The following is a 16989-nucleotide window of genomic DNA, read 5'->3' on the forward strand; positions in this document are numbered from 1 at the left end:
GTGCTTATTTAACCATAGCAGCCAAAGAACATAAATACCAAGTAATATCATCCCTATGGACCACAAAATGGTTACTGCCACCATGTCCCCTTCATAGCAACTTGCCACCTCCTGCACCCAGCCTAGGTGGCAGTGCAGTCTGTCACTGTGTGTGCCTGCCTGCCCCAGACAGGGCAGATCCAATCCGCGGACCTCTGGGAAATCATGTGGAGCTTGGGGTGCGTGTTCTCATGGAAAGACGTTGGGCTGCGGGTGGCACTGGGATGACCCATTAGAGCCCCTCTTTCCCCAAATGTGGAAGAACGAGATAAACCAAAGAGTAGTTCTGGGAACAGAGTGCTGGGAATACAGCCAGGTAAGGGGGAAAGCATGACCCTCTCTCCCGAGGCAGGGCTGGCCTCACACGCAGAGCTGGTTCTAGCATATCCACCCCCCGCCCCACCCTTTTCTGAGCCCTTTCCATCTAGTGTTTCTTTTCCATGTTGTTCTGAACTCCCAAGGCAGTGGCCTACCAAGGCCTGCCCTAATCTCTTTGTTCCAAAATTACCTACTCCACCCTCTCAACTATCCCCAGAATTTAAAACAAACTTACAATTCCCTTAGTGCCATAGGTTTAATGCAGCATTAGGAAAGGAATATTAATTTGTACCCCATCACCTTCCAAGATAAAGGGAATACATAGTCGAGAGTCAGAGACCCCTTTTCTTTGTGCCTCACTGGGTTCCTGTTAAGAAGTAACAGATTTTAGAGGGTCCTCAGATTGGGGTGAGTCAAGATTGGCTTAGAAAACCATCAGAGATGTAAGACCTGTGGAGAACTGCACAGACTTGTGTAGATTTCCACAGACTCACACAAACCTGGGTAGGCACATGTAGACCTAATCAGACCTGCCTGGACTATTATTATTCTAACAAAACAAAACAAAACAAAACAAAGCAGAGCCCTCTAGAAAGACAGTAGAAGGGCCTCTTTCCTTCGTGTTTTCCTTGTCACTATGGCAGGTTGTGAAATTATCTTGTGCATTTGGCCCTTGACTATTAATTACGTGATGCATTACCTTGTATTTGGGGATGGTCTTCAGAAGTTCTTTCACTGGGACATCTGTGCCGACCACACCCAGAAGAATGCCTTTCGATCTCTGTTGAAACGAAACATTAAACAATACCAACAATAGTATGTTAATTTGGTAGAAGAAATAGAACCTCCTGAAAAGCCACACACCATGTATCACTGTCTGGTGCCTTCTTCAAACTGAGAGAGATTGAAGATTAACCTGGATCTCTATGAGGGAACCTCTTCTATTCCCCATCCGCTACCCAAAATATTCCTAGGCAAGAATGGTAGCTTCTCAGGCCAAACATTACCTACTATATATCCCTCAACACACACCCATACCAAGACACCCTGAAAACTATTTTCTTCTCTCTCCTGAAAATCAAGAATCTTAAGAAGCTAAGGACTTATGATCATTAATCAGCTTCTCTTATGGAAACTTTTTATAGGAAACACTTAACATGTTAACTACTTTCTCAATTTACACTGCCATCTGGTGCCCATGAGAGAGAGACTAAATAGCCAGAGAAAGATGCAATAACCCTAACACATATTTAGCAGCAAGTTGGAATCAAGGACTAAGGGGAAGGAATAGGCCTCCAGGGTCCCAGGTCCCAAGGTCAATGTGGTGTACTAAACTTTCTAATGTCAGAAAGGGCCTTCTAGAAGAAAATACACATCGTTGTTGTCTGTTGTTTCCCCCCAATTCAAGTGTCCCCAGAACCTCAGGCTGTGTTATTTGGAAATAGGGCCTTTGTAGATGTAACTAATTAAGGATCTCAAGGTAAAATCATCCTGGATGTAGGATGGGGCTTATATCCAATGATTTGTGTCGTTATAAGAAGAAGAGAGGACAGAGAGATAAGGAGAGAAGAAGGCCACGTGAAGACAGAGGTGGAGATTGGAGTTATGCTGCCACAAACCAAGGAAGTTCTGGGGCCACTGGAAGAGGCAAGGAAGGAGTTTTCCCTAGAACTGACTCCTTGATTTTGGACTTCTAGCCTCTGGAATTGTGAGAATACATTTCTATTGTTGTAAGCCATCCCGTTTGGGGCACTTTGTTGCCACAGCCCTGGGAATCTAATTCAAGGCTGGTACCTGTAAATCAGAGAGAGGTTAACCCACCACAATCAAGGATTCTTTCTGGGGGTTTCCTTCCCCTGGTCATTTAAACACTTAAATTTTGGAAGAGTGCTACAAACTGTAAAATGATGCCTGCTTGAATTCCTCTCATCTATTCTTTTTTTTCTGGCTGTGCTGGCTCTTAGTTGCGGCATGAAGGATCTAGTTCCCTGATCAGGGATCAAACCTGGGGCCCCTGCATTGGGAGCACAGACCGCTAACCACTGGACCACCAGGGAAGTCTCATCTCTCATCTATTCTTGATTTCATGATGCTACCAGCAGGATTAAAAGTGAGGAAAAATTATACACCCTCCATCCTTAAATTAAATGAGTAAATAAAGAGCACCAAAGCTTGAGTCAGAGGGGGTCTGAGATAACAACGCTCCTAGCATCAAGTAGGAAATCCAGTCACTGTACTCACAGTTTCGTTCTGCTTACTAAACACAGGCATGGCGACCGTGGTCATCAGGACGGGGCCCTGATCATTGGCAAGCTGGATGGAGACAGAAAAGCCAGTTACCTGAGAATGATCTGGGATAAATAGTGCTGGAGGCCATACCCTTTGACTATCTCATCCTTTCCTGACCAGGGGCTGTTGGGAATGGACCAGGGTCCACTTGAGCCTTTATAGCGTAGGTGGGAGTGCAACATTCCTCCACCCTGACTTATAGGTGAAGATCCCAGCCCCTCCTCCCCAGCAGGGGAAACAATGTCAGTTACCATCAGTCACTCCAGCTGATCTGTTTACTGCATTCAGCTATTTGAGTTCAAATAAAGCCCTGTTTTAATCTCAGTGATTCATTTTATTTTATTACTACAGACTGATTTTACTGTTTTACTTTGCAGACTTTTATGTTCAATATGTGCAATATTAATGCTTCTCCTTAATCTGGAAATTGAGGATCAGAAAGCATGAGCATAAGGGGTTTTATGAGTTGCCCCTGCTGGAAACAATGGAATCTGGAAGCATTTATTCTCCCCAAGGTAGCTGAGTCATGGCCTTTTTGAACTTCTGCATATCTCTGTATGCCAGTCCCAGATGGAAAACAAACAAAATAAAAAAATAATTTGATCAGCTCATCTTTAAATCACTGGTAAGAAGCTGAATATCCCTCCCAGAAGAACAACCCTTGAAATTTGGCACATAATACACTTCTGTAACTCACTGAATTGCATACAAATGCATTGAGACCACCATCACATCCGTCCTTCACAACAGTGTTAGGGGAAAGGCAGGAACCCCTACTCTGCCCCATTAACAAATGGGGAAACTGAGTCCTGGACCACAGTAGGCTTTGGTCCAAGACAAACCTCGCTCTAATTCTCAGCTTTGAATCTTTATGAACTGCATTATCTAAGCCTTCATGTCCTCATATGAAATAATGCCAACTATTCCCCAGCATTGTTGCCATGAAGATAAAATGTGAAACTGCCCAGCAAGGTACCTGGCATCTGCAGGTGCTCAAAAGATGCTAGTTTCCTTTCCCTGCCTTCAAGGTCACATGGCTAGCAAGTAGCAGAGTCTCCAGTAAGATCAAGGCATGTGGCACTGCGGATAGAGACCAAAATTGGCAAGTCTGGTGGGAGAGGTTTACTTCCTGGTTTCACAGCCCATTCAAGCTTCAAATGAAGCAATCTGTGAATAAGAATCCACTATCTTCAGTCTAGAGTGTTTTCTGATGTTTGGGCACTTCTCTGTCACTTTAATTCCAAAGAAAAAGCAGATGTTGCTCCCTCAGTCTTCTTGGGAAAAGGCATTATAAAGAGAAGATCCTAAAATTTAGAGGTCCCCATGGACTGAGGTCCCCACGGACTGACTGGCCTCCTGAGAAAAGGTCATTAAACTCAGTCAATCTTCTACCAGTCTTGTTCTTCCAATAGGTTATTTAAGCAATAGGACCTCATTACTTGTAATATGGTACACAGAATGGCAGTACCTCTGGCACCTGAGTGCCCTAGAAATGCATAATCCCAAGCCCTCTCTCGATTCTCTGAATCTGAATCTTCATTTCAATAGTTAGTATGCATATTAAAATCCAAGAAGCACTGTTAAAAGGCAATGCTCTCCACCATCAATAACCATGATAGTTAAAGAGAAACTTATATGCGTTGGGAAAACTCCTAACAGGGATAGAGGAGGCCATGTTTTTATTAGTTTTACCTCTATATCAAGATGGGCCTATATTCCTCCATGACAAGCAAAACAACACAAGAATCTCAAGATCCCTCAAAGACTGGGAATTCATGATGTGATGGTTAATTTTATGTGGCAACTTGGTTAGGCAACGGTGCCAGCTGTTTGATCAAACACCAGTCTAGATGTTGTTGTGAATGTATTTTTTAGATGCGATTAACATTTAAATCAGTTGGTTTTAGAGATGGCCAAAATGGTGGAGTAGGAAGACCCAGAGCTCGCCTCCTCCAAAAGGACACACCAAAATTACAACTACTTACAGAGCAACTATCTATGAGAACAAACTAAAGATAGCAGAAAAGATTTTCCACAACGAAAGACATAAAGGAGGAACCACAACGAGATGGATAGGAAGGGCGGAGACGTGGTAAAAGTCAAGACCCATACCTCCAGGTCAGCAACCTACAAACAGGAGGAGTATCACAATCGCAGAGGTCCTCCCCAAGGAGCCAGTGGTCTGAGCTCCACAGCAGGCTCCTCATCCCAGGGATCCTACACTGGGAAGACAAGACCCCAGAACGTCTGGCTTTGAAAACCAGCAGGGCTTATGTTTAGGGGAGCCGTAGAGTTACAGGACATGGAGGCTCTGCTCTTAAAGAGTGCTCGCAAAATCTCACACTTTCCAGGTCCCAGCACAGAGGCAGTAGTTTAAAAGAAGCCTAGGTCAGACCCATTTGCTGACCTTGGAGAGCTTCCTGGAGAGGCAGCAGGCAATTGGGACTCCCCCTGCACATAGAGATGCTGGCAGCAACCATTTTCAGGAGCTTGTTCCACAACAACACTGGCACTGGCAAGCCCCGTTTTGGAATCCTCCCTCTAGCCTAGAGCAACAGGGACCCAGCCCCACCCAACAGTGGGCTGGTAGCACCCTGAGCACCTTGGGGCTGTGCAGAGAGCCACATGCAGGGATAGCGCTGGAGGGATCATGCTCCCTCATTTCAAACTATACTACAAAAGGTACAGTCATGAAAATATTATGGTACCGGCACACGAAAAAAGACACATAGATCAATGGAACAGAATAGAGAGCCCAGAAATGAAACCACACTTATATGGGTTCATTATATGAATAATTATATGGGCAATTAATCTATGACAAAGGAGGCAAGACTATACAATGGGGAAAAGACAGCCTTTTCAATAAATGGTATTAGGGAAACTGGACAGCTACATGCAAAAGAATCAAACTGGACAGTCTCACATCATATACAAAAGTAGACTAAAAATGAGTTAAAGACTTAAATGTAAGACCTGAAATCATAAAACTCCTAGACAAAAAACAGGCAGTATGGTTTTTGACATTGGTCTTAGCAATTTTTTTTGGATGTGTTTCCTCAGGCAAGAAAAACAAAAGCAAAAATAAACAAATGGGACTCATCAAACTAAAAAGCTTTTACAGAGCAAAATAAACTATCAACAAAAAAGAAAAGGCAGCCTACTGAATGGGAGGAGATACTTGCAAATTATATATCCGATAAGGCATTAATTTCCAAAATATACAAATAACACATACACTCAACATCAAATAAACAAACAACCAGACTGAAGAATGGGCACAGGACCTGAATAGACGTTTTCCCAAATTAGACAAACAGATGGACAACAGGCACATGAAAAGATGCTCAGCATCGCTATTACAGAAATGTAAATCAAAACCACAATGAGGTATCACCTCATCCCTGTTAGTGAATGGTTATTATCAAAAAGATAACAAATAACAAGTGTTGGTGAGGATGTGAAGAAAAGGGAAGCCTTGTGCACTGTTGGGGTTGTAAGTTGGTGCAGCCACTGTGAAAAACAGTATGGAGGCTCATCAAAAAAATAAAAATAGAACTGCCGGGAATTCCCTAGTGGTCCAGTGATTAGGACTCCATGCTTTCACGGCTGAGGGCTCAGGTATAGTCCCTGATCTGGGAACTAAGATCCCACAAGTCACGTAGCACAGCCTCCCTCTCTCCCTCCCTCCCTCTGTGTGTGTGTGGATGTGTGTATACTTACCTTACATTTAAGAAAAAAAATACATATATATCTCATATGGTTCTCTTTCTCTGGAGAATCCTGAGTAATACACATTGTAATCATGTAATCTATTATTTGGGACAGCCTTATTTTGGTGTTAGTATAAATAAACAAACTTGATGTATCATATTAAGAACCAAATAATATTAACTATGAGATGATGCTGACAGTTATTGTTGCCAGGAACCAAACCAACTGGTATATAACAGTTTGTGGAACCATGGTTCCAACATCTTGCTAAAAATACTTAAAGTATACTATGGCCATCAATGGGGGCATGCAAGGCCATTTTCAAAGGCAGAACCAACCCACGATAAACATCTCCCTCAGAATCAGAAATCTTCCCATATTCTGACTCCCTGATTAATCCTTAATGCTACAAAGAAAACTGAGTTGAGCTGATCCATAACCCTGGGCAACTTCCACTTTGCAACTCAAATCAAAATTTCAAGCAATGCCAACATGTATTACAGATAAAATCAAAACATACCATTGACAATAATGAGAAATGAAGCTTTTTTCCTGTAAACAGTAAAAATCAGTTATAAATCACTGGTACTTGTCCTGGCATAAATACAAGATCACGGGAAACTAACTTCCAAATATTAAGGCCAGAATATAGTAACAACTTCACTCAGGGGCTAATTCCAAATATAATTACTGCATCGTTACTTAAAATTTTCAAAAAACCCATAATATTACATTTGTACAGAAACCACTCATTTCTAACCAGCCCCAGGTAAACAAGGGAAATGCAGTGAACTCAGTCTAGCCACTGCTATGAGCTCACATGTTCCTCTTTCAGGGACAATTCTGGCCCAGATTTGCACTGGCTTGGCCAGAACCCTAACCTGTAGCCTTTCTGATGTTATACCAGCTCATCAGTATGGCCATGAGGGCTGGCAGCACTCTGGAAATATGACTTGCACAACATGAAGATGCTCTTCTGCACCCACCAGATCCATCTTTCCCACTTTCCACTGGGTCTGGGTTCTGTGAATCTTAAACATTTTGTGGAGAGTGAACATCAAATTGAAAGTTAATTTGCACAGTAAGCACTTTACGATTGAAAGGCATTCTGTACTCCTGCCATAGGAAATAGCAGCTGGTGGCAAAAGGTTTTTTTTTTTTTTAAGACCACCAAGCAGGAGTTATGCAGCAAACCACAGCCAGACACCCTCTGTCCCCACACTACAGTAGGGGGTCCCTGCTTTCCTGTGGCTCCCTAACCTGTAGTAGCCACTGAGGCAAGAGCACTGCTTATGATTCATAGACATGGCTTCCAAGAAAAACTCAGAAATAGAGTCAACATTCATTTTCCAAGGGTAGGAGTTGGGGGGGGGGGGTGGTCACGATGGTCCATCTGGGCAAAATCCCATTAACTTAAGTCCAAGTGGGAATCCTAAAATGAACTGCCATTCAATTACACTTGCCCAGGCTTTGAACAGGCCTCTGAAATGCTTGGTTGTGGTGTTCTGCTGTATAATAAGTGTATATTATTCCATATCCTTCATTTCCTATGCTACATAATGGAGACCATTCTGGTATCAAAGGAAATGATGAATAATAATACCAAACATCTGGTTTATAAAACACAAACTTGCTCAACAGATTGACTGCTTCCTGTCAGCTTCCCAAGTTAATCATGCATGTGGGCTCATATGAATATGCATTTGTGAGGTACATGCAGTGATGCCAGGCCTCTCCTCCTAATGCCTGATTAGTTTCCCACCAGTGGCACTAGCTCGATGCACGCAGCTCTAGGGTGTGGCCCCAGATACGATAACAGAACCAGATTTGTGGTCTATCAATTTTGCTGCAGGTCTAGTCATTATTATTCATTGATTCCCTTGATAAACATTCCTTGAGCATCAGCTATGTGCCAAGTTCCATGCCATGTGCTGGGAAGACAACCAGGAATAAGACATAGGTCTTAGTGGGGACAGGAAAGCTAATGAGGCAAATGGGGAAGAGCTGGCTGGGGCGGGTACACTAGCTCTCGATACGTGAGCAGAAGGCGATCTTCTTTATGACCAGCCTTAACTAAAATAAAAATGTCCAGCATTTACTGATATCTTTCAGGGCTTATAGGACAAATGCAGAAGCTTTCTGAGAACCAGTTTAACAGCACTAGGAACAAGTTCCCTGCCGCACAGCAATTTCATCACTTACTCTATACTTAAAAATATTTACAAATGGAACAATGCAGGGGAGACCTTTTTAAAAAATTGCCCGGCACTTTTCTTTTCCTTCTTTTGCAAATATCAACCCCTTCCTTTAGGGAAATCTTCTTCACCCCTTCCATTCACAAGGTTTTCTTGACAGTTAACCTCTCCCATCCTGCATGTGTGGCTGGGTATCCGACCCAGGCTGTGTCAACCACAGCACTACACACACACACACACACACACACACACACACACACACACATACATATACATATATACATACACACAAAAATACACACAAACTCTGCCCAGGCCACAATGATTGGTTTATTAATTAGACACATGATTCAAAATGGGCTATTTGGGGATTTTTCCTTTTTTCCATCTGGAGCAAATAGGAAAAACTCTCTATACTCGTTTGTGTGTGGTTTTAGGAATGTAAGCCTGACAACTATGTCCCCTCCTCACAGAGAAGCAATTGAGAAAATAAAGTCAACCCAGAGAGATGAGGAGAGATGAGAGAGTGTGAGTGTGTCTGTGTGTGTGTGTGTGTGTGTGTGTGTGTGTGTGTGATGAGGGAAAAGCAGAAGGAGAAGGAGGGAGGAACGGGGAGAGGGAGGGAAGGTACCAGTCCTGAATGCCTTCATCCCTAAGATCAACTCCATCCATGCTTTCTTCTATGGGGTTAGTTGAGGCAGTAAGTTTTTTCTCTTTGCCCAAATGAACATGGATTGGATTTGTGACTTTTGGAGGACATCTGCTATGTTGCCTTCTTTCATATCTCCAATCAGGGGAAGTTTGCCAGGGCCAGTGGCAGAATGCTCTGTTTATTCTACAGCTGGAGACCCCTGGTGGTGAGTGCCAAGCCCCAGAGAAAGGAGGCAAGCAGGACTCCTGGCCCTGAGGAGGCATCTGAGTGAGTTAAGGGCAGCAGGCTTGGAAGCCTGTTTGAGGGCTGCCAGGTAGTTTTCAGCAGAGCCTCCTGCCAGATGTGCTCAGCCCTGGAGGCTGGGACTCAATAAGAAGGTTGTGCACAAATGGGGAACTCAGCTTAGGAAGAGAATGGCTCTAAGCCAAGAACAAAGGCCAACTCACTAACTCTCTGCAAATATCATATTTCTTCTATACTTTGCTCCTCCTATGTTTGTATGTTTTTCTTTTCTTATTAAAGTCGATCAGCATATTGACTACATTAATAGAGTATATCATATAAATATATAACAGTACATAAGTATTTTATATATGTTTATGTAATTTGTGAGTACACAGCTGCATTTCTTCTGTGTCTTCCTTCCAACACCTGGTATGAACACTAAATCGCACTCCAGGAAAAGACACTACCACCATCTAGAGGCAGTCGGGGTGAATTGCAGGCACGAGGTCCTGGGTGATAAGCCATTTCCAGAGTATGGGCCTTACCAATAAAAATGTATTTAAACTGTAACCAATGTCACTTAGTTCCCCACTGAACTGAAACACAGATAGGCGATATCAACTATTCCTTCTGTCAATAACCTTTGGTGGAAAGATGCAGCTGTGTACATCTTTAAATATCAGATGAAACATTTTGAAAGGAGAACCACTGTTTCTTTAAAGTGTTCAGGATCTTAGAATGTGATGAGGGCATGCAGGAAAAGGGGGGTTCTTTCACACCTACTTTCTCAAACACAGATTTAACAGAAGGGAAGCCAACTCCTTGGCATTCTCTCCTTTCTACATGAGCTCAAGTTTACAAATGACCTCGGAATCCCCCAGGGGCCATTCTCTGGCTAACACATGATGAGGGGCAATGTGGGTGGGACAGATGGCACCCACGTTCTCCAGTTTTCACACTCCATGGTGAGGGGAGAGCTGGAGAGTAGAAAGTCATCAGAATAACACTCTGTACAAATTAGTTGGTGAGACAGCACTAAGGAGAATAGCAGGGAAACACAGATCTAGAAAAGAGGGCATGTGCAGAGTATGTGGCTATGTAGAGATCACCCCCCACCCCCACCCCAACCCTCTGGTCACACACACAGAAAAGACACAGAAAAGATCCCTGGACCTTTCCACCTATTCCCAGATCAAAAAAAGTGCTCTGTACCTACTCCTTTTCAATGTCTGCCTACTTCCCCTCCCCCAAATCTCCCTCTCCTTCTACCATTACAACATCCCTTATCCTCAGTACTGGACAGAAGTATCAGGGCAAGAATATAGTAAGAACCATACTCAATGATCTGTTTTAACTTTTTGTACTGGGTATATGCAGAAGGACCTTTTCTCTGGAGACACATATAGACACACTTCAGAGGTAGAAAACAAGTGAGACCCACTGAGACATGGAAACTAAATCCTATTGGTGCATTTTATGCCTGAAGAGGGAGCACAGTATCAACACTGTCTGCTTGGCTAATGTTAATGTTATCTGACTCTGGCTGTGAATTTTACTCTCACATTACTTAGACTGCCACAGCTATTAGTGATGATCATGAAATTTGCTGGCTATTTCAATAGTGGTTAGTTTTAAATGAGAGGATTTACATACACAGGCACATTTAAAAATTCATTTTCTCAATAATCTAAGAAGTCATTTTGAAATGAGAAGGGAAAGCAAGAATAGCTTGCTTTGGTGATAAAGCCAAAAGATTCCTAAATCACTATTGGCTCTTTGTGTGTATGTGTATCTTTGATTAAGTGTTTTTAAAAAATTTGTCTCTTTTCTGTATGATTATTTTAATAATAAAAACATCCCATAAATTCTCACTTACAGAAAACATAAATAAAACCACCCAGTAACATATGCTTGCAATGAATATTAATGCCTTAAAAATAAATAAATATAAACAAACAAATATATAACAGTAATCCTATTTTTAAAATCCCTTTTTGCATAAAGATCAAAAAGTCCTTTAAACAAACCATGGTAACACTTTGACATGGAAATGCTATCAGAATAAAGTTTTTGTATTCTGGGTTAAACATATTATATTTGATTATCAGTATTTTGGATGTTCTTCATAACAAGAGATTTAGAAAAAGCAGGCATTATTATTTTTAATTGAGGAGTTGATTCTTTCAATGTAAGCAATATGAATTACCTGTCTTTTATGATACTACTCAGATGAACTGCTTTCCTTTTTAAAATCTAGACAGATTAAGAACACCAACCATTGTTTAGATTCCCATTTTGTACTGGCATTTTTCAATATTTTTGCAAGATGCCTGAACCCTGAATAATTTAAGGCATTAAGAAAGTAGCAGTGGGGGGACTTCCCTGGTGGCACAGTGGTTAAGAATCCACCTGCCAATGTAGGGGACACGGGTTCGAGCCCTGGTCCAGGAAGATCCCACATGCCACGGAGCAACTAAGCCCGTGAGCCACAACTACTGAGCCTGAGTGCCACAACTACCGAAGCCCGCGCGCCTGGAGCCCGTGCTCCGCAACAAGAGAAGCCACCGCAGTGAGAAGCCCGCGCACCTCAACGAAGAGTAGCCCTTGCTTGCCGCAACTAGAGAAAGCCCGCACGCGCCAACAAAGACCCAACACAGCCAAAAATAAATAAATAAAATAAATTTATAAAAAAAAGAAAGTAGCAGTAGAGAATAAGAATAATAAAGAAGAAGTAAACCTTCCAAGTAACATTTCTCCCTTGCTTTGCATTTGACTGTCTTGGTAAAGTGTCATCACTCAGTCCTTGAGAATGCTACATAAATGACACTTTGCTTTTAGCCAAAACTTTTCCTCTTTTTATTGAATCATTATTACTTGCATCTGAGATTTGGAAATCCTGAATTCTTATGAGATTCACTGTATTTTAGGTTGTCTAAATATAAAAGTAATCAGATTTCCCTCTTTGAACTTTAACTGCATCTTGTATGAACTAAATTGTTGTATTTGTTTGTTCTCTCTTTCTCTTTTTAACAACCTAAAGACAACTTTGTGAATGATACTGCTAGATAATGTTAGATCATCTGGATGAGAATCTCAAAATAACTTTCTTCTAATAAAGTTGTTATTATTCAGGAAAATTTTTATGTTGTTTCTTTTTCTCCCAGTGTTTCAAAGATCTAAGTCATTAAGCAGGGAATACATTTTATGGGTAAATATCTAGACAGAGGGAGGATGCTGTCTTTGACCAGGGACACATATATAAGCAAACCCATGGACGAGAGAATATTACAGATTAACATATCTGAAAGTTGTCTTAGGGAACTGCTTTATTAGTGTACAACATGCTTACTTCAGGAATGCCCCAAAATAAGGACAATAGGAATTATTATGGGGCACTGGATTTTGGCCAATATTCATGATCAGCTATGACACATAACTGACCCCCCATTGTGGCCAAAGATTTATATTTTCACAAACTATGGTTTAGACGCCTCCCAAATAGATGCCTGAAAACAGTGCCAACAGTCAGGGCTTCGGGGCCCTTGGACGAAACCTTTCCCTTGTTTAAAGACCCCCTGAAATGCTGCTTCCTCCATAAAACCTTCCCTAACAAAGTGGAAATGGGAACCAGATGTTCTCAAACTTCACTACAAAGATAATCATATTTACTCTACAACCTAAGATACAATCTAGGACCAAATTTGTGCGAACTGTTAATACAGCTAAGTCACTGAACACTGTGGCTGGAAGAAAAGCTGGGGATTCTGTAGAGCCTGTGAACTCCAAGGGCAGAAGTGGGAATGGTTCCTCCTTTTATCCATAGCATTTAGCACAGAGCCTGGTACATAAGAAGCACTCAGCAAATGATCCTTGAATGAATTTATTCTAATCCTGTCCTTTTATTTACTTTATAAATGAGGCTCAGAGAGGAAGAGGAGTCACAGAGAACTGGTACCAGAATCTGGACAAGACTCCAGGGCTACCGCTGTCCATTTTATGTTGTGCATCCTCTGCTTGCTCTTGGCTCCTTCTCTTAGTATCTTTCTTTGTGTATCTTGCCTGTGCCAGTGAGGTCAAACGTAGACTGTAACGAGAGTCTGGGAGGCTGGTACTTAACGTGCAGCTGCTGCTGATAGGGGCAAAAGGTTTATGATGTCACAGAGGTAAAGGAAAAGGACTTAAAACAAAAACTGCTTAGTTGAACACTATGATTTCCTTGGAAAGCAGCACAGAGAGAAGAAATGAGCTACAGAAGCAAAGAGACCTGAAATATTCCTGAACAGGTTACTCACTTCTTGAGTCATTTGTATTTATCCATCCTTCCATTCATTCATTCTTCTATCTGTCCATCCACCCATCCACTCAGCCATATTCTATTTCCAAACATGTTTTGCTATTACCAAACATTGCTTTAAACATTTAACATCTATATAGCTTTAAATTTAACCCTGTAAAATGTCTATACCCATCTTACAGATGAATCAATTAAAGATAAAGGAGCAAAGTACCTTGCTCTAGGTCACAGAGGGCAGCAGGGTGGGGGGTTTGAGCCTTGGCCTACCTGACACTAGAGCCCCTGTCCAAATCATTCTGCCCTCAGCCTCCTGTTTTAGGGGTACAAAGACAAATGTCATGTTTTGCCTTAAGGATCTTGGAATGAAGTAAAAGAGGCAACCAAGCAAAGCATCCCTAAAATAGGAATATCTCCAAGAGTTTTGGGGAGGATTAAATAGAATTGTAGATGCAAAGCATCTAATACAGTGCCTGACACATCCAACAAGTGCAGCTGTTCTCATAAAGACCATTCTAGGCTAAGCTTCTCTGAAATCCATCCACTGCTCTACCAAATTTGAACTTCATCCATCTCTGCATTCAAATTACATATACAAAATAAAAAAATACTTCTCCTTTATTCCATGATATAGACAATATGCTTTAGAAAGCAGTTGGGGGTGGTGGTAATTGTAAATATTAAAGAAAGTTGGGAAGGATGCACGTTGGGAAGGAAATTGTTGGAGAGGAAGGGGGTCAGAAAAGAAAGGACAGATGCTTCAGAAGCACCCGGCCAAATCATCTAATGTGTCCCAGGCCTGGGCAAACATGGATGGGTCCAATCCAAGCACACAGGGCTCATGATTCAGCAAGTGGTTCAATTCCATGAGTCATTTCTGGAAAAAGAAAGTCCATACCATGGCATTAGTCCTTTGCCTGACATTTTTCTACCTCATGAAACTAGGCTAGGTTTTCCAAAACCCTTCCAGTTAATCTGAAGGGATAAACATCTAACTTTCTGCTTTTGGACTTCTCAGTAGTGTTGCTGTACACGATTGCACAACTGCTCCAGTTTGCCCCAGAGGGTCATTTCAGTTGAATCCTTTGGCATGTGATGCCTGGAAGCTTGCACAGAGCCGTGCCTCCAGTTCTCATGGAACTGGGCTACATTTGGGTTTGTAATCAATATATAACCATTAATTGGGGGTCTGATCTGGGAATAATGTGACTGGAAAAAAGATCAGGCAGCTGAGCTATGACCAGATCAACAAATACATGACGTTAGTACAAAAAACTGAAAAGGCAGACCAATTTTCCAATTTTAATGTGCAGACACAATAAAAGTAGACAAATTCTGTTGATGAAAATTAGAATTGTTTGTATCAAAAAAATTATGCCAAAAAAAGTGAAGAAAGGAAAGGCAATGCCTATGAGTATATAGTGCAAGTGTATGTTTTCTCTTGAGTAATTCATGAGAGTTACCCACTACATCTGCCACTCAGGAAATTCCCTCCTGTGAGGACCTATATAGTCAGATTAAAATCACTGATGGTTATTTGCCATTGATTTGATATAGATTTGACTTATATTTTGACAGAGATTTAGTTTTCAAATTAGTCACTGAATTATATTGATTTTACTTAGTCCTGTGTTGAAATGTTGTTCATTGTGTATTCTCTCTCCCTCTCTCCTTTGAGCTAGTGGAAACATAGTAACACAGTCAGAAAAAATTGTATTTCTGGCTCAAGTTCACACATTCTAGGTTGCTTAATTCTTTACTTCATTAAGCTATTCCATGCAGCTGTCCTTTAAACAGTACTCTTTTCCAGGGTCTTGACCAATAAACTGTAGATTCATATACTGCTTTTTCAGGAAACACATCTAGTGTGTCAAGTGATGGATACAGGTGTTCTAAATCTATCAGTAAATACAGAGGGGGGGCCTCAAAATAGCAATCCAGTTCTTTGAGTTCAATATTGCCTGAGGATCAATAAGAATGACCTACAGAATTGCATCTAGAAGCAAGGAAATCAGAACATCGGGTGTCCTGTAATACCCTCTTCAAGACTGTCCCAGGCTTAATATGGGTTATGCTGACATTAATGCCACAATACCCCCATTCATTGGGCTTTTTGAAAGAACTTTTCTCAATCCTCTGCCTTCCCTTCTATACGGAAGGAAGAAGGGTATATAAATTTCTTTGGTGCGGGTGGGGGGTGGGGAGATGTAAGAACAATTTAAGTTTTAAAGTTCCACTGTTTTTATTTAGATTTTTTTTGACTTTCAAAAGAAAAGGCAATTTCATTTTAGCAATATTATGAGTAGAGTTTGTATTGTTTTAACACCTCAAGAGAGTCATATTTTATAGTTGTGCTTAATTTAAATAAATAGTAGAAGACATTCACATATCTTAACTAAATGAGAATTTTTTGAAAGAAGACTTTAAATTTCTAAGACACTAAAAAGTAAGTCTGGGACTAGAAAGCATTGATATATTAGGGATTTTTAAATCAATTCTTAGTTTTTGACTTTACAACGTCTAGCCTTTTTTTTTAAAGAACACATTATACCAGTGTTTCAAAACCATTTCTGCTTTATTTGTATCAAATGTGTCTCTTTTAAGGTACAATGGACTAGCATGATCAGTACTATTTCGTTGAGTTAAGCATTCATCGTGGGTGGGGCTTGGCAAGTGCTGCTCATGTACTTCTCGGTTGTCACCTTGCTCTTTTCCTTATTATAAAATAGTACAGGACTTCCCTGGTGGCGCAGTGGTTAAGAATCCGCCTGCCAATGCAGGGGACACAGGTTCGAGCCCTGGTCTGGGAAGATCCCACATGCCGTGGAGCAACTAAGCCCGTGCGCCACAACTACTGAGCCTGCGCTCTAGAGCCCACGAGCCACAACTACTGAAGCCCACGCGCCTAGAGCCCGTGCTCCGCAACAAGAGAAGCCACCGCAATGAGAAGCCCGTGCACCGCAACGAAGAGTAGCCCCCGCTCACCGCAACTAGAGGAAAGCCCACGCGCAGCAACAAAGATCCGATGCAGCCAAAAATAAATAAATAAATTAAAAAAGAAATAGTACATAATGCTACAGAAGTTCAAATACATATGAAAATGGGTACAAATTGAACATTTTTTTCCAGATACACAAGTAGACACACATTATGAGGTTGTTTAAAATTAACAAATTTTTTCTCTTAAATAAGAAATGCAAATAGCATCCTGCTTCCAAAATGGAGCTCCCTGGTCCCCCATCAGCCCATATAGGGGTTCAGCCAGA

The 16989-nt window shown here is 41.5% G+C and overlaps 1 protein-coding gene across 1 annotated transcript in view; it reads right to left on the minus strand.

Annotated features, from left to right (window-relative positions):
• Positions 1 to 16989, minus strand: part of CACNA2D3 (calcium voltage-gated channel auxiliary subunit alpha2delta 3) — an 832322-nt gene that overhangs the window by 269603 nt on the left and 545730 nt on the right. The window contains exons 15-16 of the mRNA XM_082346809.1: positions 2599 to 2670; positions 1058 to 1138 (exon numbers count right to left, since the gene is read on the minus strand). Of these exons, the coding sequence (XP_082202935.1) occupies positions 1058 to 1138; positions 2599 to 2670 (153 nt within the window). The remainder of the gene's footprint in view (positions 1 to 1057; positions 1139 to 2598; positions 2671 to 16989) is intronic.

The sequence above is a fragment of the Balaenoptera borealis genome (assembly GCF_965194805.1).
Source record: "Balaenoptera borealis genome assembly, chromosome: 12".
Taxonomy (NCBI): Eukaryota; Metazoa; Chordata; class Mammalia; order Artiodactyla; family Balaenopteridae; genus Balaenoptera; species Balaenoptera borealis.